The sequence below is a fragment of the Salvelinus namaycush genome, chromosome 7, assembly GCF_016432855.1.
Source record: "Salvelinus namaycush isolate Seneca chromosome 7, SaNama_1.0, whole genome shotgun sequence".
NCBI classification, from domain to species: domain Eukaryota; kingdom Metazoa; phylum Chordata; class Actinopteri; order Salmoniformes; family Salmonidae; genus Salvelinus; species Salvelinus namaycush.
In genome coordinates, this window is record NC_052313.1 from 58,189,667 (window position 1) to 58,215,145 (window position 25,479).

The window sequence follows — 25,479 nt, forward strand, 5'->3', positions numbered from 1 at the left end:
TCTAAAAGTGGAGCCGCAATATAATCTACACGCGCGGGGAATTATGGGATACTGGGTGTCTTCTTTTTTCTTTACACGACTTTGAGCCTGCAAGTTTGGACAGAATGGACCTATCATCATATCCATGGTTTTCCACAATTTGTGAGAGATTTTTTGTTACTGTATTGAAAGTTAAAATAGTGCTAATTTGCTGAGAAATTGGTTTACTAGTCCTAGGGGAGTAGCCAAAGCGCATGCGCGTTTTATTTCCTACGCTCCCTACCCCCTCGAGCCACCAGGGGTTAGTTGTTGGAGCGCAATGGCGGTGCACCGGGGACCTTCTTCGAAATGGCTCTTTTCCCGGGAGCAACTAGAAACAACGCCGTCCCGCCGCAGTGGAGTCGAATCTGATAGGGAACTTTCTTACCGACAGCAAGCCGCCAACCTAATTCAGGATATGGGCCAGAGACTCAACGTGTATCCTTTCTGAAAATGAGGCTTTCAGCCCGCTATGTGGCAGCTAGGCTAACTAGCTACCCAAAATGGTTGTGCCGTTTGTTAGCTTGGTACCTAGTAGCCAGCTACCTTTCTTTGCAAGTAACTGAAACACAGCTAAAGGTGTCCATTTAAAATACAAGTTGAATGTTTTACTTCGACTAACGTTATGTCTTGGTTGGATTACAAAATAGGATACCAAACGCAGTAACCCTAACCGTTGAGGTTGTTACGCTAGCTAGTTCTTCAGCTAACTAGATAGCTAACGCACCATGCTAACCTCGTTCTGTTATGTGATCAGCTAACTGTAGCTGTTATTTTGGCCTGCTAGACGTTCGCCTTAGCAGCTCTGTTATCGTCTACTCCGCCGGCTGGATGTACGAGTAACTATTAGTTAATCATTTTTATGAACATATATAATATGGTTTGTTATGTCACGAGGTAGTTAGTTGTGACATCTTGGTCAGCTGCGTCTCATTATTGGAGTAACGTTAGTGAACCTGAGCTAACTAGCTGAGATGGGAACAAAGCTAGGTGGATTGTCACCCAACTACCGGTAAATGACATCAGCCAGCTATGATGTTAGAATAGTTTATGCATTGATTGCAGTATTCCTGTTGTTTCCGCATATCACTTGGAATTCCTTAACCCTTGTATTCAGCTCTCAACTCATCATCAACACTGCAATCGTTTACATGCATAGATTTTATATGATTCACTCTTTCACTAAGTTTCATAGGAATGTAAGTAATCACCATCTCAATTGTAACATAGATTTTTTTTTGTGTTTTCATTCTCTAACTCTCAATCTAGCCTCTTCCTATATCTCGTTGTGCTGTCTTGCCAACCCCTATAGTCATTGTGCTTGGTGTGACAATGACTTGCAACACAAACAGATCTGGGACAAGGCTAACTTCTATCTACAAGGGAGATCTGAGGGGTGTTCTTGTAGTCTTGGGCAGTATACCGGGTTATTTGGAAATAGCCAGTTCAGTGCTCTCTATTTAATAGAAGTTTTTCTATACGTTTTAATATTTGTAGCTACTTTTTAAGTAAATACCTGCAGTCAACTTGTACATTTGAGTGATTTAGCAGATGCTCTTATCCAGAGCGACTTACAGTAGTAGTAAGCGCATACGTTTTCGTACTGGTCCCCTGTGAGAATCGAATCCACAACCCTGGCGTTGCAAGCCCCATGTTTTACCAGCTGAGCCACACTGGACTACCTACACTAGTTCCCTACCATAGTTCGCCCAGAACAGTTGAGCCAGTCACATGTTTGTAAATAGCAAAAGTGGGAGCAGGTGAATCCAACTGTGTATAGACAGAGGTCGTGTTTTATATTGAAAGTCAAGTGTGTTTTGCCTCAATGGAGTGATCGGGGATGTGCAACTATAGTTTTTCTTCACAGAAAATACAACACATTCGGCAGAAAATAAGCATAATTTTCATCTGATGACGACAGAATTGCAATGCTATTTGGCTGGCAGCCACACAAGTAGGCTAATGAGCTTACAATTTTAAAAAGCAATGTATTTTTTTTGCGAAAACGATGCATGGCCATCATATTTCTGTTTATCATAGAAAGAATGTAGCCAGTTAATCTGGCGTTTTACCAGAGAGAAGTAGGCTGGCTACTAAAGTAACTACACATCAGTCAGAGCGCTGTCTGCTGATAATGTGTGAATTCTCATCAATCAAATCACATTTTATTGGTCACATGTTAAGCAGATGTTATTGCAGGTGTAGGGAAATACTTGTGTTCCTAGCTCCAACAGTGCAGTAGTATCTAACAATTCACAACAATACACACATGTAAAATTATGGAATTAAGAAATATATAGGACGAGCAATGTCGTAGTGGCATTTGAGGTGTCAAAGCCTTTGGATGAGTTATCTGTACAGCTGCCACTGCAGCTTGATCGGAGGGCCTGTGGTCCGGACCTCTGGCAGTCTCTATGGGGGTGCCACAGGGTTAAATTCTCGGGCCGACTCTCTTCTCTGTATACATCAATGATGTCGCTCTTGCTGCTGGGGATTTTATGATCCACCTCTACGCAGACGACACCATTCTGTATACTTCTGGCCCTTCTTTGGACACTGTGTTAACTAACCTCCAGACAAGCTTCAATGCCATACAACTCTCCTTCCGTGGCCTCCAACTGCTCTTTAAATGCAAGTAAAACTAAATGCATGCTCTTCAACCGATCACTGCCTGCACCTGCCCGCCAGTCCAGCATCACTACTCTGGACAGTTCTGACTTAGAATATGTGGACAACTACAAATACTTAGGTGTCTGGTTAGACTGTAAACTCTCCTTCCAGACTCGCATTAAGCATCTCCAATCCAAAATGTTATCTAGAATTGGCTTCCTATTTCGCAACAAAGCATCCTTCACTCATGCTGCTAAACACCCTCGTAAAACTGACCATCCTACCGATCTTCGACTTCGGCGATGTCATTTATAAAATAGCCCCCAAGACTGCATCCAATTTGTTGAGTAGAGTTTATCACAGTGCCATCTGTTTTGTCACCAAAGCCCCATATACTACCCACCACTGTGACCTGTATGCTCTTGTTGGCTGGCCCTCGCTTCATACTCGTCGCCAAACCCACTGGCTCCAGGTCGTCTACAAGTCGCTGTTAGGTAAAGGCCAGCCTTATCTCAGCTCACTGGTCACCATAGCAGCACCCACCCGTAGCACGCGCTCCAGCAGGTATATCTCACTGGTCACCCCCAAAGCCAATTCCTCCTTTGGCCGCCTTTCCTTCCAGTTCTCTGCCGCCTATGACTGGAACGAACTGCAAAAATCACTGAAGCTGGAGACTCATATCTCCCTCACTAGCTTTAAGCACCAGCTGTCAGAGCAGCTCACAGATCACTGCACCTGTACATAGCCCATCTGTAAATAGCCCATCCAACTACCTCATCCCCATTCTGTGTTTATTTATTTCTTGCTCCTTTGCACCCCAGTATCTCTACTTGCACATTTATCTTCTGCACATCTACCATTCCAGTGTTTAATTGCTATATTGTAATTACTTCGCCACCATGGTCTATTCTTTGCCTTACCTCCCTTATCTTACCTCATTTGCACACACATTGTATATAGACTTTTTCTACTGTATTATTGACTGTATGTTTGTTTATTCCATGTGTAACTCTGTTGTTGTATGTGTCGAACTGCTGTGCTTTATCTTGGCCAGGTCGCAGTTGTAAATGAGAACTTGTTCTCAACTAGCCTACCTGGTTAAATAAAGGTGAAATAAAAAAACAAATCCTTGCGTTTTTCCTCTCCATTCTGGGCCCGTCTGCTTCTCCCCTATCTTCTCAGAGCAAGCAGGCCCGTTGGCCTAGCGACTCCAGACTCCACACATACATAGCGTGGACACATGCTGCTCCACAACCAGTATTGTTCATTTGCACAATGTCTCTAATTCACATTCCCTTGTAAATGTACAAACTTACCAAAAATGACTTTTTATACCTTTTATTTAACTAGGCAAGTCAGTTAAGAACAAATTCTTATTTTCAATGATGGCCTAGGAACAGTGGGTTAACTGCCTTGTTCAGGGGCAGAACGACAGATTTTTACCTTGTCAGCTCGGGGATTCGATCTTCCAACCTTTCGGTTATAGTCCAACGCTCTAACCGCAACCTTTTGGTTACTAGTCCAACACTCTAATCACTAGGCTACCTGCCGCCCCGCTGTAGCTCCTTCCTGTATATGTCTAACTTTATGAGCTGGACTGCCTGTTTTTGAAGAAAACATTTTTTTTGTGCTCGATAGCATATTTAGCTAGGAGCCTCACTATTACTTGTGCTCATTATGTTAGCATTCTGGTAATAGACTTCCAATAGGCATTTTCACCCCGTTTTTTGGCGCGCCCTTGTGCACTAAGCCTGTAATAGCGTAAATCCTGGGATGAGTGAAGGACGGTATGACGATATGACAACCTGGATACCGCCCAACCTTAATGTCTTTATTTCTACAGATCATCTCCCAAACAACCTTGTTCCTGGCTGCGAAGGTGGAGGAACAACCTAGGAAGCTTGAACATGTCATCAAAGTGGCCCACGCCTGCGTCAACCCCCAGGATGCCCCACTAGACACCAAGAGCAATGTAAGTGAGGCCTCTGTAGCTGGGTGTTGTGATGTGGATCTCTTGTCATGGTGATATTGAGAGAGAGACACATTACAAATATGAAATCTGTTGAACTTTAGGCATACCATCAGCAAGCTCAGGAGCTGGTGATACTAGAAACGATAGTACTGCAGACGCTAGGTAAGGATCTGTCTATAGATGGATGATACATGGAAACTTCATGGGGCCGCATCCCAAAGGGCACCCTATGCTTTACACACAGTAACATGCTTTTATTGTACAAGGGCACTACCCCAGTGGGCACTGGTCTAAAATAGTGCACTACCTCAGTGGGCCCTGGTCTAAAGTAGTGCACTACCCCAGTGGGCCCTGGTCTAAAGTAGTGCACTACCCCAGTGGGCCCTGGTCTAAAATAGTGCACTACCCGAGTGGGTCCTGGTCTAAAGTAGTGCACTACCCCAGTGGGTCCTGGTCTAAAGTAGTGCACTACCCCAGTGGGCCCTGGTCTAAAGTAGTGCACTACCCCAGTGGGCCCTGGTCTAAAATAGTGCACTACCCCAGTGGGCTCTGGTCTAAAATAGTGCACTACCCCAGTGGGCCCTGGTCTAAAATAGTGCACTACCCCAGTGGGCCCTGGTCTAAAGTAGTGCACTACCCCAGTGGGCCCTGGTCTAAAGTAGTGCACTACCCCAGTGGGCCCTGGTCTAAAGTAGTGCACTACCCCAGTGGGCCCTGGTCAAAAGTAGTGCACTACCCCAGTGGGCCCTGGTCTAAAGTAGTGCACTACCCCAGTGGGCCCTGGTCAAAAGTAGTGCACTACCCCAGTGGGCCCTGGTCAAAAGTAGTGCACTACCCCAGTGGGCCCTGGTCTAAAATAGTGCACTACCCCAGTGGGCCCTGGTCTAAAATAGTGCACTACCCCAGTGGGCCCTGGTCTAAAGTAGTGCACTATAAAGGGAATGGGGTGCCATTTGGGACGTAGTCGTGGTACTTTTTGGTTCATTTGCATCTGGATGGCCAGTGGGCTTTGGAATGTCTAATCATGTTCCATTACATTGTTTTCAGGTTTTGAAATAACAATTGAACATCCTCACACTGATGTTGTGAGATGTTCCCAGCTAGTGCGAGGTACAGCCTTCTTCCTGTGTCTTTCCATCTTATCACCTTCTCTCATCTTTGACACACACACCCCAACACAGACACTTATACTTTTATTAAACCTCTGCTGTATGTAGTAACCAGTTCTAATAATGTTTTCATTTTATTTCATTCCAGTGCTTGTCTGAGACTCCGAGCTAACCTTTGACCCCTCTCTTCCTTCTATTACAGCAAGCAAGGATTTGGCACAGACTTCCTATTTCATGGCTACCAACAGGTTGTTATCCTGACCCCGCCCCCCACTATGTTGCACTGTGATGGCACACTATAGCTTCCTGTACTGGCAGGTCCCCCTTCCTGTGTCCAACGCCCTCTTTGCGCCAGGCAGGTTTCTGGGAAACCCCTAGGGGCGGTACCAGCCAGCCAGGCTGCAGCAGTGCGGTGTATTGTACAAGGGCTCAGTGTTGGCACATAGGGGTTGAATGCACAATGTGAACGTGTTGGTGGTGCTGTAGACTGTCCTCACTGACCGTTTGGTTGCTACAGAGTGCATATGTCTCCTCCTTCCTAAAACACAATTGGTAGCCTGAATATAGCTTGCCACTAAAGATCAGTGAAAAGATGTAAACTATAGCATCTGTCCCGGTAAGTATTAATAACGTTTTTTTTTTCTTGATTTATGTTTGACAAATAGAAGCTAATATACACTGCTCAAAAAAATAAAGGGAACACTAAAATAACACATCCTAGATCTGAATGAATGAAATATTCTTATTAAATACTTTTTTCTTTACATAGTTGAATGTGCTGACAACAAAATCACACAAAAATTATCAATGGAAATCAAATTTATCAACCCATGGCGGTCTGGATTTGGAGTCACACTCAAAATTAAAGTGGAAAACCACACTACAGGCTGATCCAACTTTGATGTAATGTCCTTAAAACAAGTCAAAATGAGGCTCAGTAGTGTGTGTGGCCTCCACGTGCCTGTATGACCTCCCTACAATGCCTGGGCATGCTCCTGATGAGGTGGCGGATGGTCTCCTGAGGGATCTCCTCCCAGACCTTGACTAAAGCATCCGCCAACTCCTGGACAGTCTGTGGTGCAACGTGGCGTTGGTGGATGGAGCGAGACATGATGTCCCAGATGTGCTCAATTGGATTCAGGTCTGGGGAACGGGTGGGCCAGTCCATAGCATCAATGCCTTCCTCTTGCAGGAACTGCTGACACACTCCAGCCACATGAGGTCTAGCATTGTCTTGCATTAGGAGGAACCCAGGGCCAACCGCACCAGCATATGGTCTCACAAGGGGTCTGAGGATCTCATCTCGGTACCTAATGGCAGTCAGGCTACCTCTGGCGAGCACATGGAGGGCTGTGCGGCCCCCCAAAGAAATGTCACCCCACACCATGACTGACCCACCGCCAAACCGGTCATGCTGGAGGATGTTGCAGGCAGCAGAACGTTCTCCACGGCATCTCCAGACTCTGTCACGTCTGTCACGTGTGCTCATGTGCTCAGTGTGAACCTGCTTTCATCTGTGAAGAGCACAGGGCGCCAGTGGCGAATTTGCCAATCTTGGTGTTCTCTGGCAAATGCCAAACGTCCTGCACGGTGTTGGGCTGTAAGCACAACCCCCACCTGTGGACGTCGGGCCCTCATACCACCCTCATGGAGTCTGTTTCTGACCGTTTGAGCAGACACATGCACATTTGTGGCCTGCTGGAGGTCATTTGCAGGGCTCTAGCAGTGCTCCTCCTTGCACAAAGGCGGAGGTAGCGGTCCTGCTGCTGGGTTGTTGCCCTCCTACGGCCTCCTCCACGTCTCCTGATGTACTGGCCTGTCTCCTGGTAGCGCCTCCATGCTCTGGACACTACGCTGACAGACACAGCAAACCTTCTTGCCACAGCTCGCATTGATGTGCCATCCTGGATGAGCTGCACTACCTGAGCCACTTGTGTGGGTTGTAGACTCCGTCTCATGCTACCACTAGAGTGAAAGCACCGCCAGCATTCAAAAGTGACCAAAACATCAGCCAGGAAGCATAGGAACTGAGAAGTGGTCTTTGGTCACCACCTGCAGAACCACTCCTTTATTGGGGGTGTCTTGCTAATTGCCTATAATTTCCACCTGTTGTCTATTCCATTTGCACAACAGCATGTGAAATTTATTGTCAATCAGTGTTGCTTCCTAAGTGGACAGTTTGATTTCACAGAAGTGTGATTGACTTGGAGTTACATTGTGTTGTTTAAGTGTTCCCTTTATTTTTTTGAGCAGTGTATATAAGGGTAACAAGCAAATTCTTAGTAATAATTGACACACCTAATACTCCAGTAGTAAAATGATCATCCATAATTCTCTCTAATATATGAATGACTTGTATGCTATAGGTATCCTCTTCTTTACCTTAGTAGAATCTAAACATTACAGTTCATTATAGATTCATTATTTTCCTACTTTTTATTTTAGTAACTGTTACTTGCCCTGACTTAGATTAATAATGTTGCTATCCTATCAACAGCAATATACAATGTCTGGACAGAGGGCAACAAATGTTTTTTTTTTACAAAGTCAAAAGGATACTTCCATAATTAATGTATTGCCCAGATTTTTGCAATGCAAGACTATTGAACTATTTTGAAAAAGGACATTTAAAAAGAAAGTTGGCAAAGGTATGAGAGAGATGGCATAACTTGACAGGCTGGACTGGAACAAAGCCGGTGGATGGTGGACATCAATTATCTTTAGGAAACAAGCTTGATCCCAATAAAAATGCTCAGTACTCTCAAAGAACACGTTTACCATCTAGGGTTGTCCTCAATGTATCAGTTTTCTACGGTAAGATTCTGTATGAAATGGTAAGAGAAACAGCCACGATCATCCATCATAGAAAACCACCGGGGTACGTGCCTCTGCCACTCACTCTCAACAGTCTGGAATATGAAGGCAGTATTATACTATGTACTGTATGCATGCAGATCAGTTGTACTCTTGAGCTTTATTAGACCAGAGACATGGCTCTAGTCTAGAGACACCATAGAGAAGAGGTTCAAACCTCTCCTTGGGGACGCCCAGCCCTTCAAAACTAGCACACCTGATTCAACTTGACGATTAGTTGACAAGTCCTTGATTAGGTGAATCCACTTGTCAACTAGTCATCAAGTCCTTGATTAGGTGAATCCACTTGACGACTAGTTGACAAGTCCTTGATTAGGTGAATCCATTTGTCAACTAGTCGTCAAGTCCTTGATTAGGTGAATCCGTGCGCTAGTTCAGGGCTGCAACAAAATTGTGAAAGGTCTGTGAGTTCCCGGGGAAAGGTTTGAAAACCACTTCCATAGGGTCTTCAGCCATGTCCCAGGGCTAGTGCTAATGTCCTGTATTCCAACCCTAGAACTGTAGCTAATGGGCGTCTCCTCTGTGGTCTTCCCTCCGACAGCCTCCACCTCACCACGTTCTGCCTGCAGCACAAGCCCACAGTCATCGCCTGCGTCTGTATCCACCTGGCCTGTAAATGGTCCAACTGGGAGATCCCGGTCTCCACTGACGGGAAACACTGGTGGGAGTATCTGGACCGCACCGTCACGCTCACACTGCTGGACGGTCAGAAACATTTTACTCTTCTTATTTTAGGGACCGTGGAATTCCACCCTCGTAGGGGGATATAAGCCAGGAAGGTTGAAATTGGGAACACTTGATTGAAGGTGTTGAACCCAAGACCTTCGGGGTTCTATAGTGGAATTCCACCCTCTGTTTAGTATTTCTTGTTTACTCAGACTGCACAGAAACGCAGGGGGATATAATGTGATGAAGGCGGATGCAGGGATTGAACCTTCAGGGTTCTAATAGTTGTCTTTGTGTCTGACGTAGAGCCGACCCGTCACTTCCTTCAGGGTTCTAATAGTTGTCTTTGTGTCTGACGTAGAGCCGACCCGTCACTTCCTTCAGGGTTCTAATAGTTGTCTTTGTGTCTGACGTAGAGCCGACCCGTCACTTCCTTCAGGGTTCTAATAGTTGTCTTTGTGTCTGACGTAGAGCCGACCCGTCACTTCCTTCAGGGTTCTAATAGTTGTCTTTGTGTCTGACGTAGAGCCGACCCGTCACTTCCTTCAGGGTTCTAATAGTTGTCTTTGTGTCTGACGTAGAGCCGACCCGTCACTTCCTTCAGGGTTCTAATAGTTGTCTTTGTGTCTGACGTAGAGCCGACCCGTCACTTCCTTCAGGGTTCTAATAGTTGTCTTTGTGTCTGACGTAGAGCCGACCCGTCACTTCCTTCAGGGTTCTAATAGTTGTCTTTGTGTCTGACGTAGAGCTGACCAATGAATTCCTGCAGATTCTGGAGAAGACGCCCAGCAGGCTGAAAAGGATACGTAACTGGAGGGTAGGTTCTGCTCTCACAACTGGTGTAAGTGTTCCAGCATTTAGCCCTAGTAGCTACTACTTCACTGTTTCATCAGATTGGTTTTCTGAATATTGACTGACATTTGGGGTGGAATTGTTTGGTGTTGCCCTTTTTTAACTGAATTTCACCACATCGCTTTTCCAGGCCACGCAAGCTGCCAAGAAGCCCAAGATGGACAGCCAAACGGGCGACACCTCCTTCCAAGGGACCTCCTCATTGGACGGCATCACCGGTGTGGCCGGCAGCAACTCATTCTTCTCTTCGTCTCTGTCAGACTCTGGGGAGATGGCTTCGCTAGATGACATGTCTATCCCGTTCCCTCCCTACCAGGCCCTGGCTGGGGACCACGCTGAGCTGCTGGGGCTGGACCAGGGCCTTGCCTTTCTTCCTCAAGCCATCCCTTCAAAGTACCCATCAGGCAAACACGAACACAAAACGGCCAGTGCAGGCAAGCATCCACAGGCCCTGCCCAATAACCCCTCGCCCTTCACCCGCCCCCCACAGAAACTCTCCCTGGATAAGTACAGAGAGAAACAGGCAGCAGACCTGCAGAACGGTGTTCGAGAGGAGCAGAGCGGTGTGGACATGTACCAGTCCCCCGCCCTCCCTCACCACCAGTCCCATAAAAGACGCTCCCAGCCTGGGCAGGGTGTCCCCCAGCATGGGGACAGCAGGAGGGACAAGGCCAGCTCTAAAAAGACACGAGGTCTCCCACCACAGGCCTCGGCGGTTGAGAACGGCGTTGCGGCCAGCAACGAGGAGCTAAAGATGAGAATCAAAGTATCAGCTGAGAGGGACCAGGGCGGCCATGTTGGTGTCCCACAGGGCAAAGAGAAGTACAAAGACCACTCTGGCCCCAGCAGACACCCCAAGCACGGCCACTCGCACCCCTATTCCCTCAGCGGGAACGGGCGAGGGGCCATCGACCCCGCCCTGGCACTCAGAGTCCTCGGGGGCCATGGTAGCGACCTGGGGGGCTCCAGTTCCTCCTCCAGGAAACGGGCCAACCCTGACGTCAGTAGTCACAACAACCACCACCACTCTGCTAAGAGCAGCAGGAGTTCCAAAGGTGCCGGAGGCTCCTCCCACTACTCTTCAGACGGTGGTGGCGGCCCGAGGACTTTGGAGAGACACCACGGTGGCCCGGAGGGGTCAAATGGAGTGCTGGGGTCTAACGGCCAACACACCGACTACAAAGACACTTTTGACATGCTGGACTCTCTGTTAAGTGCCCAGGGAATGAACCTGTAAATTCAGACAGAGTTAGTTGTTTAGCCTGGGTGCAGGCGGTTTGGCTCTCTTGCCAACTCTGTCCAAACATGTTTGGCTTGACATTTGAGTTGGCAAGACTGGACAAACAGATCTGGATAGTAGGCTAGGCAGGAGTTGTTGGATAGAGAGAAAATAATTCTGAAAAAAGGTTTTTATGATTTAAAAACAAGTAAAAAATGATTTTATAACTTTGAAGTTATGTGAAAGTAACTTCATCACCCAGTCAGTCAGTCCTGTCCACACACGGTAATAATTACTGATGCTTTAAGGATCTTCAGAAATGTCCACAACATGATATATACACAGTGCTGTAATGCTACTTGTCTGCTTGCTAAAAACCCTGGGAGCCACGTTCACTGGTTCTGTGATTGACAAAATTCCAGATTTTAATTCTGTTCTTTTAAGGAGAGAAAGAGAAGTCTGTCTTTTTATTTGTTATTAATGATGTGCATGTTTCAATCACATAAGGAAAGATAGCAGCCTGGTGGCGGTTCAGTGTCCACGTAAATGCGTGTACGTTTTTGTACGTTAAGAAACAAACTTATTCCTTGAAATACTCAGGTCTTGAAACTTTTTTGATATAAAGAACGAAATAAATCTTCCTCTTGGCATAATACCTGTATCTGTAGAGATGTATAATTTCTGTCATTTTGTTGGTTGAAGGCTGCAGAAGTACAGCATCTATCTTACCGTAGAGGCTGTTTCAGTGTGCTTGTCTTCTAATGGGAGGACACACATTGTATATGATGGCAATCCAACTCATCACACATGGCTATTCAGAGGACATACAAAGGCCCTTTCCCAGATCAACACCCTATGGTTGTGTCCAAAATGGCACCCTATTCCCTATGTAGGGCACTCCTTTTTGACCAGGGCCTGCAAAGTTCCCAGCTGGGAAAAACACTGGGTTCTGGTCAAAAGTAGTGTACTACATAGGGAATAGTGTGCCTTTTTGAGAGAGACACCCTTATGCGCTTGTGGGATCTCAAGTGCTTAGGGTCTAGGGGTCGATTGGGGACTGGGCCATATGCTGTCTACTGTCCAACTAAGTGGATGCCAAAGGCTGTGCCTCTAAAACATACAGCAGATTATTCTAGAGCTATAAAAGAAGTTTACGTTATATCTGCTGTGAAGTGCATTTAAAAAGATCTCGGCATATTTACAAAAAGCCTTGTGATTGTAACAAGTCGTCAACAAGTCGCTATTCTTCAATATTGATAAATGTCTAATTAACCAACCGCCATCCTATGAAAATATCTCTAGAGGTGATTGTATATAGGACTGCAGTTCTGAGTTATAACTAGCTAGTCGGTTGACTTGTTACACCCTCAGACCACACATTCTATTCTGCCATAACAGTGTATTAGGAGGTCCTAAAGCGGACACTATTGAACAAATCCTTAATGTGTGTACTGGGAACCCAAATAAACGTGTAAAACTCGTTTTTACACACAAACACATCATGGTCTTGTGTATTTTATAATGGTTATTTGTGCTACCTCATACATCCACTGGGTGGTGCTGTTCAATCATTGATTAGTTGTCATCCCTTGGTCTTGCAAAAAGACCATGGAGCAGTTATGATTGCGTTTACACCGGCAGCCCAATTCAAATATTTTGGTGCTAATTTGGTCTTTTGACCAATCAGATCTTTTGAAAGATTAAAATATAACGGGGTATCCCGAGTGGCGCAGCGGTCTAAGGCACAGCATCTCACTACAGTCCCTGGTTCGAATCCAGGCTGTTTCACATCCGGCCGTGATTGGGCGGCGCACAATTGGCCCAGCATCGTCCGGGGTAGGCCGTCATTGTAGATAAGAATTTGTTCTTAACTGACTTGCCTAGTTAAATAAAAAATACAATAATAATATTGACCAGAACAAACCAGTCGAACTTTGCCTATTCCTTTCGACCGCATATATCAGGAAGTCTCCCCCGTCTGAAAACTAAGGGACTTGCTAATATGGATTCCATAGTTGGAATGTATTGTTGTAGAGTTATGTCAAGAGAGAGAAGGCTCTTGGCGTGCCGCTACCAACACTTAACGGAACTAGCCGCTAGCTAGCCTATTATTAGCTGTAGCTGTGTGCAAAAGTGAACAATTTATTTCAATCTCTGTAGCCAGGTTTCCATGATCCAATCTTTTATTATGCGACTAAAGTAATGTGTCTGATCAAACATGTAATGACAGATCTAATGCAGACGGAACATTTGTCGGTAAACAAAATACCCTAGACAAGGTGGGATCTATTTGTGTCGGTATTAGAAATGTAGGTGGAAACGATTTTATGCGCAAATATTGGTATAGTAACTATCATATCGAAGTATGAAGTACTTCTCATCGGAAAGCATGCAGTCAGGCTACAGATGAAATAGATGATGAAATTCACAGTGGTGAAAGAGCAAGGTGATGAGCTTGATGCCCCTTTCCAATAAATATCGAGGTTCTTTATTCTGGTGACATGATGATAGAATAATCTCTCTCTGTTGTCCATAATAATCTGATCATGTAGGTAGTGTATCTGTGAGCGGTTGACTGGAGCGCACATGCCATTACCAGAGTTGGTACACCCGCTATATAACGCAACATTTTCTTTGTGAGAAATCATCAGTATTGTTGAAAATGTGTTGGACATCAATTTAACTTGTATTTTTTATTCGGTACATGCGAATATAACAGCAAAACGTAATTTTATGTGCACTTCGTCCATCACGCACAGACTTTTATAGGCGACAAGTCAATTTGACGGAAACCTCACTGGTTGGGAAATGCGCATATTGTTTATATGCCGTTTTTTTAACATTCGCATGAAAATCTCTCGCCAATCGAAAGAAAAGTGTCAATTTGGGCCAAAATCTATCTGGGGGTCCAAGCCCGGTTTTGCCACCCGGTAGCGCCGGCACTGACCGTCTGATTAATGGCCGTTGTCACTGTATTGTGCTCATGGATGTATTACGGAAGTAACATCCTGGTCTTATTTGGATCATCCAGGTGCTTCATTCTGCCAGCTCAGTACAGACTCAGCAGAACTAGCAGGTGTAGGTAGTTACATAGGGGATTAATATCATCATACAATATGTCCCTCAGTCAGAAATAAATTCATGGTTCACTTCTCCACAAAGTCCCCAGCTGGCAAAAACAATCATATGTTCTGGGGACAATGCAGTCTTGCCTTGCTCACAGAGTGCAAAACTCAAGCAAATATTTATTTGGTGAAACTTTGCAAAAGTGTCCCCAAATATAACTGTCCCCAAAGCTCCAGCTGTCCCTTTAAAAACCGGTTGAAACCAGTCAATTTGAGGTTTCCTCCCTTGTCATCAATAATTCACCATCTTTGACATTTCAACTAATTATGGCCCATAGTGTGACCTATTTGAGCTGGGCTGTGTCTAGGCCAGGGCAGAGTTAGAGAGAGGACAGAGAGCAAAGTACACTAATTTTAGTGTTGATATTTAGGTTAACAAATACTATGGCAGTGAATGTAGAGTACACTGTCGTAGAGAATATTCAATCAACAGTTGTACATGTGTTACATGTACGTTCAAGAATGCCTCTATGACTGCATCCAGTGTCTTCAACAGTGCAAACAAACAGTGTCTTGTCTTGTGTGTGAGCAGATAAACAGGAACCACTCAGGCTCACAATCACAGCCCTCTGAGAACACGGGTGGCTGATCACTGGGTGAGTTGCGTGCGGTTCACAGCCTGGCTTGGTGAGTGTCTTGTTTGAAATTCCATCCATCACCTCACCTCGTAATGTCTAACGAAGCAGAGGTCTCTTCACCTCCTCCCTCCACCAGAAGTCTCCTCACCCCCTCCCTCCACCAGAGGTCTCCTCACCCCCTCCCTCCACCAGAGGTCTCTTCACCTCCTCCAGAAGTCTCTTCACCTCCTCCAGAAGTCTCTTCACCTCCTCCAGAAGTCTCTTCACCTCCTCCCTCCACCAGAAGTCTCCTCACCTCCTCCCTCCACCAGAAGTCTCCTCACCCCCTCCCTCCACCAGAAGTCTCCTCACCTCCACCAGAAGTCTCCTCACCTCCTCCCTCCACCAGAAGTCTCCTCACCTCCTCCCTCCACCAGAAGTCTCCTCACCTCCACCAGAAGTCTCCTCACCTCCTCCCTCCACCAGAAGTCTCTTCACCTCCTCCCTCCACCAGAAGTCTCCTCACCTCCTCCATCTACCAGAAGTCTCCTCACCTCCTCCATCTACCAGAAGTCTCTTCACCTCCTCCCTCCACCAGAAGTCTCCTCACCTCCTCCCTCCACCAGAAGTCTCCTCACCTCCTCCATCTACCAGAAGTCTCCTCACCTCCTCCCTCCACCAGAAGTCTCTTCACCTCCTCCCTCCACCAGAAGTCTCCTCACCTCCACCAGAAGTCTCTTCACCTCCTCCCTCCACCAGAAGTCTCCTCACCTCCTCCCTCCACCAGAAGTCTCTTCACCTCCTCCCTCCACCAGAAGTCTCCTCACCTCCACCAGAAGTCTCCTCACCTCCTCCATCTACCAGAAGTCTCCTCACCTCCTCCCTCCACCAGAAGTATCTTCACCTCCTCCCTCCACCAGAAGTCTCCTCACCCCCTCCCTCCACCAGAAGTCTCTTCACCTCCTCCCTCCACCAGAAGTCTCTTCACCTCCTCCCTCCACCAGAAGTCTCCTCACCTCCTCCCTCCACCAGAAGTCTCCTCACCTCCTCCCTCCACCAGAAGTCTCCTCACCTCCTCCCTCCACCAGAAGTCTCCTCACCTCCTCCCTCCACCAGAAGTCTCCTCACCTCCACCAGAAGTCTCCTCACCTCCTCCCTCCACCAGAAGTCTCTTCACCTCCTCCCTCCACCAGAAGTCTCCTCACCTCCTCCATCTACCAGAAGTCTCCTCACCTCCTCCATCTACCAGAAGTCTCTTCACCTCCTCCCTCTACCAGAAGTCTCCTCACCTCCTCCCTCCACCAGAAGTCTCCTCACCTCCTCCCTCCACCTGAAGTCTCTTCACCTCCTCCCTCCACCAGAAGTCTCCTCACCTCCTCCCTCCACCAGAAGTCTCCTCACCTCCACCAGAAGTCTCCTCACCTCCTCCCTCCACCAGAAGTCTCTTCACCTCCTCCCTCCACCAGAAGTCTCCTCACCTCCTCCCTCCACCAGAAGTCTCTTCACCTCCTCCCTCCACCAGAAGTCTCCTCACCTCCTCCCTCCACCAGAAGTCTCTTCACCAGAAGTGTAATTAGTCTGCTGCTGGTGAGGTGTTGTTCAGCGCCAAGCTCAGCTCAGCTCAGCTCATCCTATTTAGATTCTCTAAAGAGCTAAACTAACAGTTCCTCTGGCTCAGGAGAGCTTTCATTAGAGACACAGTAATAACCCTTATGTCAGGAACAAAGGGCACTTCAGAGACAGAGAGAATAGTAGGTTTTGATAAAGGTCTTCAAAACTTGAATTTATATTTCTTCTGCCCATGGGATCTTCCTGAATTTCACAGTGTCGACTGTAAGGGTTTCTACAGTACATGGAGGAAGTCCTTACCTTAGACCAGGGTTACTATGGAGGTGGTCCTTACCTTAAATCAGGGTTACTATTGAGGTAGTCCTTACCTTGGACCAGGGTTACTATGGAGGTAGTCCTTACCTTGAACCAGGGTTACTATGGAGGTAGTCCTTACCTTGAACCAGGGTTACTATGGAGGTAGTCCTTACCTTGAACCAGGGTTACTATGGAGGTAGTCCTTACCTTGGACCAGGGTTACTATGGAGGTAGTCCTTACCTTGAACCAGGGTTACTATGGAGGTAGTCCTTACCTTGAACCAGGGTTACTATGGAGGTAATCCTTACCTTGGACCAGGGTTACTATGGAGGTAGTCCTTACCTTGGACCAGGGTTACTATGGAGGTAGTCCTTACCTTGGACCAGGGTTACTATGGAGGTGGTCCTTACCTTGGACCAGGGTTACTATGGAGGTAGTCCTTACCTTGGACCAGGGTTACTATGGAGGTAGTTCTTACCTTGGACCAGGGTTACTATGGAGGTAGTCCTTACCTTGGACCAGGGTTACTATGGAGGTGGTCCTTACCTTGGACCAGGGTTACTATGGAGGTAGTCCTTACCTTGGACCAGGGTTACTATGGAGGTGGTCCTTACCTTGGACCAGGGTTACTATGGAGGTGGTCCTTACCTTGGACCAGGGTTACTATGGAGGTAGTCCTTACCTTGGACCAGGGTTACTATGGAGGTAGTCCTTACCTTGGACCAGGGTTACTATGGAGGTGGTCCTTACCTTGAACCAGGGTTACTATGGAGGTAGTCCTTACCTTGGACCAGGGTTACTATGGAGGTAGTCCTTACCTTGGACCAGGGTTACTATGGAGGTGGTCCTTACCTTGAACCAGGGTTACTATGGAGGTGGTCCTTACCTTGGACCAGGGTTACTATGGAGGTAGTCCTTACCTTGGACCAGGGTTACTATGGAGGTAGTCCTTACCTTGAACCAGGGTTACTATGGAGGTAGTCCTTACCTTGAACCAGGGTTACTATGGAGGTAGTCCTTACCTTGAACCAGGGTTACTATGGAGGTAGTCCTTACCTTGAACCAGGGTTACTATGGAGGTAGTCCTTACCTTGGACCCATTTCAAACTGAATTGATCCAGACTAGTCTGAGGAGATCAGATTAACTAGGGTTATTTCAGTGTACAGTAGTTTGTGTCTGTGTGTTGTGTAGCTGTAGTGTGAAAAGGACTGTGCTCTGTGTCTAATCTCTTCTCACAGCCACTGTGTGGATGACTGGACAGGTCTGGTCCTCATTAAATGCATGTCATTGGCTGTGTGTTCATTAGGCTGGTGACGGGCAGGGTGAAGGGGTGATTGAAGAGGTGCAGAAAGTGGTGATGGGGTGTCTGTATCCAGGGGTGACAGAGGTGTTCAGACTGCTCTCTGTCTGTCTGTCTGCAGCTCAGTAATGATATTTAGGACCTCTCTCTCTTCCCCCCCCCCCCCCCCCCCCCCCCCCCCCTCTCTTTCAATTCAATTTAAGGGGCTTTATTGGCATGGGAAACATGTTTACATTGCCAAAGCAAGTGAAATAGATCAAACAAAAGTGAAATAAACAAAAATGAACAGTAAACATTACAGTCACAAAAGTTCCAAAGGAATAGAGACATTCCAAATGTCATATTATGTCTCTATACAGTTTAGTAATGATGTGCAAATAGTTAAAGTACAAAAGGGAAAATAAATAAACATCAATATGGGTTGTATTACAATGGTGTTTGTTCTTCACTGGTTGCCCTTTTCTTGTGGCAACAGGTTACACATCTTGCTGCTGTGATGTCACACTGTGGTATTTCACCCAGTAGATATGGGAGTTTATCGAATTCTTTTTGGATCTGTGTAATCTGAGGGAAATATGTGTCTCTAATATGGTCATACATTGGGCAGGAGGTTAGGAAGTGCAGCTCAGTTTCCACCTCATTTTGTGGGCAGTGTGCACATACCCTGTCTTCTATTGAGAGCCAGGTCTGCCTACGGCGGCCTTTCTCAATAGCAAGGCTATGCTCACTGATTCTGTACATAGTCAAAGCTTTCCTTAAGTTTGGGTCAGTCACAGTGGTCAGGTATTCTGCCACTGTGTACTCTCTGTTTTGGGCCAAATCACATTCTAGTTGACTGTTTTTTTGTTAATTCTTTCCAATGTGTCAAAGTAATTATATTTTTGTTTTCTCATGATTTGGTTGGGTCTAATTGTGTTGATGTCCTGAGACTCTTGTGGTGTCTGTTTGTGTTTGTGAACAGAGCCCCAGGACCAGCTTGCTTAGGGGACTCTTCTCCAGGTTCATCTCTCTGTAGGTGATGGCTTTGTTATGGAAGGTTTGGGAATCACTTCCTTTTAGGTGGTTGTAGAATGTAACGTCTCTTCTCGCTCTCTCGTCACATGAGCTATAACGAACAGCATGAAGGTATGTATTGCTACAGCAATATAAATGAACCCACCATCGACTGGGAAATGTATGAATGATACTTAGCACCTTGTCCTCTCTCCCTGGATCCATTACTTTGTGAATTGATTGTGTTTTAGGTCATCATCCTCTTCTCTGCATGCAACACATCCTGGAGGTAGACTACAGAGAGCATCTTCAATAAATAGGTTTAGCCAGGGATGGTCTATCATTTAACAGGCTTTGGTTTAGCATCTGAAAGATATCCGGCTCCCTGTATGGTACTGGAAGGATGGTTACTGTATATCCCATCTAGAGATCACCTCCCTGTATGGTACTGGAAGGATGGTTACTGTATATCCCATCTAGAGATCACCTCCCTGTATGGTACTGGAAGGATGGTTACTGTATATCCCACCTAGAGATCACCTCCCTGTATGGTACTGGAAGGATGGTTACTGTATATCCCATCTAGAGATCACCTCCCTGTATGGTACTGAAAGGATGGTTACTGTATATCCCAATGATGATCATTTCTGTTGTGCTAGCAGACTGGAATATGTTCCGGGATTCATCCAATGGCATTGAGGAATACACCACCTCAGTCACTCGCTTCATCAATAAGTGCATCGATGACGTCATCCCCACACTGACTGTATGTACATATCCCAACCAGAAGCCATGGATTACAGGCAACATCCGCATTGAGCTAAAGGCTAGAACTGCCGCTTTCAAGGAGCGAGAGACTAATCTGGACGCATATAAGAAATTCCAATATGCCCTCTGACGAACCATCAAACAAGCAAAGCATCAATACAGGATTAAGATTGAATCTTACTACACTGGCTTTGACGCTCGTCGGATGTGGCAGGGCTTGAAAACTATTACGGACTACAAAGGGAAACCAAGACGTGAGCTTCCCAGTGACGCAAGCCTACCAGACAAATTAAATGCCTTTTATGTTCGCTTCGAGGCTAGCAACACTGAAGCATGCACGAGAACACCAGCTGTTCTGGATGACTGTGTGATAACGCTCTCGGTAGCCGATGTGAACAAAACCTTTAAACAGGTCAACATTCACAAAGCCGCTGGGCCAGACCGATTACCAGGACGTGTACTCAAAGCATGAGTGGACCAACTGTCAAGTGTCTTCACTGGCAATTTCAACCTATCCCTGACCGAGTCTGTAATACCTACATGTTTCAAGCAGACCACCACAGTCCCTGTGCCCAAGGAAGCGAAGGTAACCTGCCTAAATGATTACCGCCCCGTGGCACTCACGTCGGTAGCCATGAAGTGCTTTGAAAGGCTGGTCATGGCTCACATCAACAGCATCCTCCCGGACACCCTAGAACCACTCCAATTTGCATTCGGCCCAACAGATCCGCATACGACGCAATCTCAATCGCACTCCACACAGCCCTTTCTCAACTGGACAAAAGGAACACCTATGTGAGAATCCTGTTCATTGACTACAGCTCAGCGTTCAACACTATAGTGCCCACGAAGCTCATCACTAAGCTAAGGACTCTGGGACTAAACACCTCCCTCTGCAACTGGATCCTGGACTTCCTGACGGGCAGCCCCCAGGTGGTAAGAGTAGGCAACAACACGTCTGACACGCTGATCCTCAACACTGGGGCCCCTAGGGGTGTGTACTTAGTCCCCTCCTGTACTCCCTGTTCACCCAAGACTGCGTGGCCAAACACGACTCCAATACCATCATTAAGTTTGCTGATGACACAACAGTGGTAGGCCTGATCACCGACAACAATGAGATAGCCAATAGGGAGGTGGTCAGAGAACTGGCAGTGTGGTGCCAGGACAACAACCTCTCCCTCAATGTGAGCAAGACTAAGGAGCTGATCGTGGACTACAGGAAAAGGCAGGCCGAACAGGTCCCCATTAACATTGACAGGGCTGTAGTGGAGCAGGTCGAGAGTTTCAAGTTCCTTGGTGTCCACATCACACAAACTATTATGGTCCAAACACACCAAGACAGTCATGAAGAGGGCACGACAAAACCTTTTCCCCCTCAGGAGACTGATAAGATTTGGCATGGGTCCCCAGATCCTCAAAAGGTTCTACAGCTGCACCATCGAGAGCATCCTGACCGGTTGCATCACTGCCTGGTATGGCAACTGCTCGGCATCTGACCGTAAGGCGCTACAGAGGGTTGTGCGAACGGCCCAGTACATCACTGGGGCCAAGCTTCCTGCCATCCAGGACCTATATAATAGGCGGTGTCAGAGGAAAGCCCATAAAATTGTCAGAGACTCCAGTCACCCAAGTTATAGACTGTTTCCTCTGCTACCGCACGGCAAGCGATACCGGAGCGCCAAGTCTAGGACCAAAAGGCTCCTCAACAGCTTTTACCCCCAAGCCATTAGACTGCTGAACAATTCATAAAATTGCCACCGGACAATTTTCATTGAACCCCCCCTTTTGTACACTGCTGCTACTCGCTGTTTGTTTGTTATCTATGCATAGTCACGTCACCCCATCTACATGCACAGATTACCTCAACTAGCCTGTACCCCCGCACACTGACTCGGTACCGGTGCCCCCTGTATATAGCCTTGTTATTGTTATTATTATTGTGTTACTTTTTATTATTACTTTTTAGTCTACTTGGTAAATATTTTCTTCTTGAACTGCACTGTTGGTTAAGGGTAAGTAAGCATTTCACGGTAAAGTCTACACTTGTTGTATTCGGCGCATGTGACAAATAAAGTTTCATTTGATTTGCTCTACATGTAATTAGCAAAGGCTATCAGACAGTTATAGCAAAGCTAACCACCCATCAGACAGACAGGATGGACATTGGACAGAGAGTTCTGCCTCTGTTAGTGTGGACTGTTCTCCTTTCTTAACACCAACTGACAGTGATATTGTTTTTCCCAGGGCCTGGCGGGAGGGCCTGGAGTTTACCCAACACAAACAGACGAAGCATCACGTGACTCTGGCTGCTCTTTAATCAACGGGCCCTCTGGGAAGAGAGAGAACGGCGTGATGCAGCCACACGTCTTCATCTGCTGCCAGGACGCTCCATACGGCTCCCTCCGTCTGGGCTTGGCGTTATTAAAGTTCTCCCCGCTCTCTTCCCCTCAATCCTCCCTCCTGGCTTGAGTGTAATAAAAGAAGCAGGGAGACAGCCGTATGAGGGGAGGGAGAGAGAGGCCCGGCTGCAGTAACCTTTGTAAAGTTGCATCCATCTACAGGTGTGGACTGAAGACAGCGGAGCGCTGGCTGCCAGCTGACAGGAAGGACATGTCAGGACGCTGCCTCCCTGTCAGATGTCCAGTACTCAAAGCGAGCCTGCCGGCTCAGTCAGACAGACAGCAGAGGGACAACAGCCATATTAAGTGGAGTCCTGGCTGGAGTCCTTCAGCAGATGTAGAGGAGGACGAGGCTCAAGGCTCCTGATAAAGCTGTTAGTGGTCTCGCATGGAATCCAAACTGAGAAGCTCAGTTGAAACAATGCTGAACCAGGAAGTTAGCATTCCAGACTAGAAGTGGTCTTAGCTGGGCTGGGGATACCTTTATATGATGTGATTGGTTGACATGAGCTCTATTAGGGATACTGAGGTCCCATTCTCTGTGCACATCATCCTCCCTTTCTCCTTTGTCTGGTCTGAGCCAGTCAACCAGGTCTGGTGTGGATGTATTCTATCAGGAGGGTTGAGATCAAGATCTGCAAGCTCAGCTGCAAACTCCCAGAACCAACATGGCCTACTTATGTTCCCACTGTACAACGAGCTGGATGGACCACCTGAGACAGTGTTGAGCAGAGATACTCTGATGGCAGACTGATACAGACAGGAGGCTGGTGGGATACTCTGATGGCAGACTGATACAGACAGGAGGCTGGTGAGATACTCTGAAGGGCAGACTGATACAGACAGGAGGCTGGTGAGATACTCTGAAGGGCAGACTGATACAGACAGGAGGCTGGTGAGATACTCTGAAGGGCAGACTGATACAGACAGGAGGCTGGTGAGATACTCTGATGGCAGACTGATACAGACAGGAGGCTGGTGAGATACTCTGATGGCAGACTGATACAGACAGGAGGCTGGTGAGATACTCTGAAGGGCAGACTGATACAGACAGGAGGCTGGTGAGATACTCTGATGGCAGACTGATACAGACAGGAGGCTGGTGAGATACTCTGATGGCAGACTGATACAGACAGGAGGCTGGTGAGATACTCTGATGGCAGACTGATACAGACAGGAGGCTGGTGAGATACTCTGAAGGGCAGACTGATACAGACAGGAGGCTGGTGAGATTGATTGCAGCTAGCTGCTGATCTGTAACCTGAACTCTAAACAGAGGAGCTGTGAAAATGATTCAATATTCTCCCTCCGCAATGCCGATTACCAACACACAGGTCTACTGTTTCCATAGTAACCTTTCCTTCCTCTCTCTTTCTTCTTTATTGAGTTAAGTCCTTTCAGAAGAACACAGGGGGGGGCAGGAAGATGGATAGACATGTCAGAATGTGGATATTAGTACCTTTCTGTTGGACTTTAAGTGATGCACATTTTCACAGTACATTTTATGCTGTGAGATGAAGTTCTTCTGTACATTCCTAATAGTGGTCAAATGGTTTGCCTGAGAAAGCCCTCCTACACTCCAGACCCTGGTTCGATCCCACTGTCTCACAACCGGGAGTCCCATAGGGCGGCACACAATTGGCCCAGCGTCGTCCGTGTTAGGGAGGGTTTGGCAGGGGTAGGCCGTCATTGTAAAATAAGAATTTGTTATTGACTTACTTGCCTAGTTAAATAAAAGGTTAAAACATATATATTAAAAAACTCCTAAGAGACGTTTGGCTTTGAAACAACCACACAGACAACAGATCACTCAACAGAAGAGAGAAAATAGAGGTTTTATTTTCATTTCAGTCAAGTTTGTTCATCCATTCATGCTCAGTCTAACAAATCCAAGACTCCTGCTAAAACAGTAGACATCACAGAAAACCTTTCAACTAGACTACATGTAGAGGACATGAAGACACTATCAACTAGACTACATGTAGAGGACATGAAGACACTATTAACTAGACTACATGTAGAGGACATAAAGACACTATTAACTAGACTACATGTAGAGGACATAAAGACACTATTAACTAGACTACATGTAGAGGACATGAAGACACTATTAACTAGACTACATGTAGAGGACATAAAGACACTATCAACTAGACTACATGTAGAGAACATAAAGACACTATTAACTAGACTACATGTAGAGGACATGAAGACACTATTAACTAGACTACATGTAGAGGACATAAAGACACTATTAACTAGACTACATGTAGAGGACATAAAGACACTATCAACTAGACTACATGTAGAGGACATAAAGACACTATCAACTAGACTACATGTAGAGGACATAAAGACACTATCAACTAGACTACATGTAGAGGACATGAAGACACTATTAACTAGACTACATGTAGAGGACATAAAGACACTATCAACTAGACTACATGTAGAGGACATGAAGACACTATTAACTAGACTACATGTAGAGGACATGAAGACACTATTAACTAGACTACATGTAGAGGACATGAAGACACTATTAACTAGACTACATGTAGAGGACATAAAGACACTATTAACTAGACTACATGTAGAGGACATGAAGACACTATCAACTAGACTACATGTAGAGGACATAAAGACACTATCAACTAGACTACATGTAGAGGACATAAAGACACTATCAACTAGACTACATAAAGACACTATTAACTAGACTACATGTAGAGGACATGAAGGGCAACACTTAACTAGGCTACATGTAGAGGACATGAAGGAAAACACTTGCTTGTGATATCCTGTCAAGATGTAAACTAGAGCATCACACATATCAGGGTTTTTCTACCAAGTTTGCACAACCTAAAATAGCAGCGAGCGCTCGGCAGGCATGCAGGCAGGCTGGCAAATGAAACAGGCAGCAGCCTGCCCAGCTTGGTTCAGTTCAGCCTGTATCTGAGCTAGATAAGCCTGTTATAAATCAACCCAGGCTCCCTGCTGACGGTTCGGGGACAACATGGGAAGGAGCGTAGCTGTGCATGTGGAACATTTGCATTTGATACAGGCAGCATTGTTTAGTCAAATCGATTCAGGTAACTCAACAAAAACAACCTGAAAGAAGAGTCTTCACACCAACACTCTCAATG

The 25,479-nt window shown here is 46.4% G+C and overlaps 1 protein-coding gene across 5 annotated transcripts; it reads left to right on the forward strand.

Moving 5' to 3' along the window:
• Positions 1–270: 270 nt before the first annotated feature.
• LOC120051519 (cyclin-T2-like) lies at positions 271–12,808 on the forward strand. 5 transcript variants are annotated; one of them, XM_038998432.1, is made up of 9 exons: positions 271–456; positions 1,136–1,217; positions 4,472–4,600; positions 4,702–4,762; positions 5,648–5,710; positions 5,912–5,957; positions 9,125–9,288; positions 9,996–10,090; positions 10,232–12,808. In XM_038998432.1, the coding sequence occupies exons 1-9, from the start codon at positions 299–301 to the stop codon at positions 11,336–11,338; spliced, it is 1,905 nt and encodes a 634-aa protein (XP_038854360.1). In that variant the 5' UTR covers positions 271–298; the 3' UTR covers positions 11,339–12,808. The 5 variants fall into 5 exon arrangements, 3 of the variants coding, with proteins under 3 accessions (XP_038854360.1, XP_038854361.1, XP_038854362.1); XM_038998433.1 differs by having other exon boundaries at positions 9,996–10,066; XR_005477273.1 differs by lacking the exons at positions 9,996–10,090; positions 10,232–12,808 and having other exon boundaries at positions 5,912–6,325; positions 8,207–9,238.
• Positions 12,809–25,479: the final 12,671 nt, after the last annotated feature.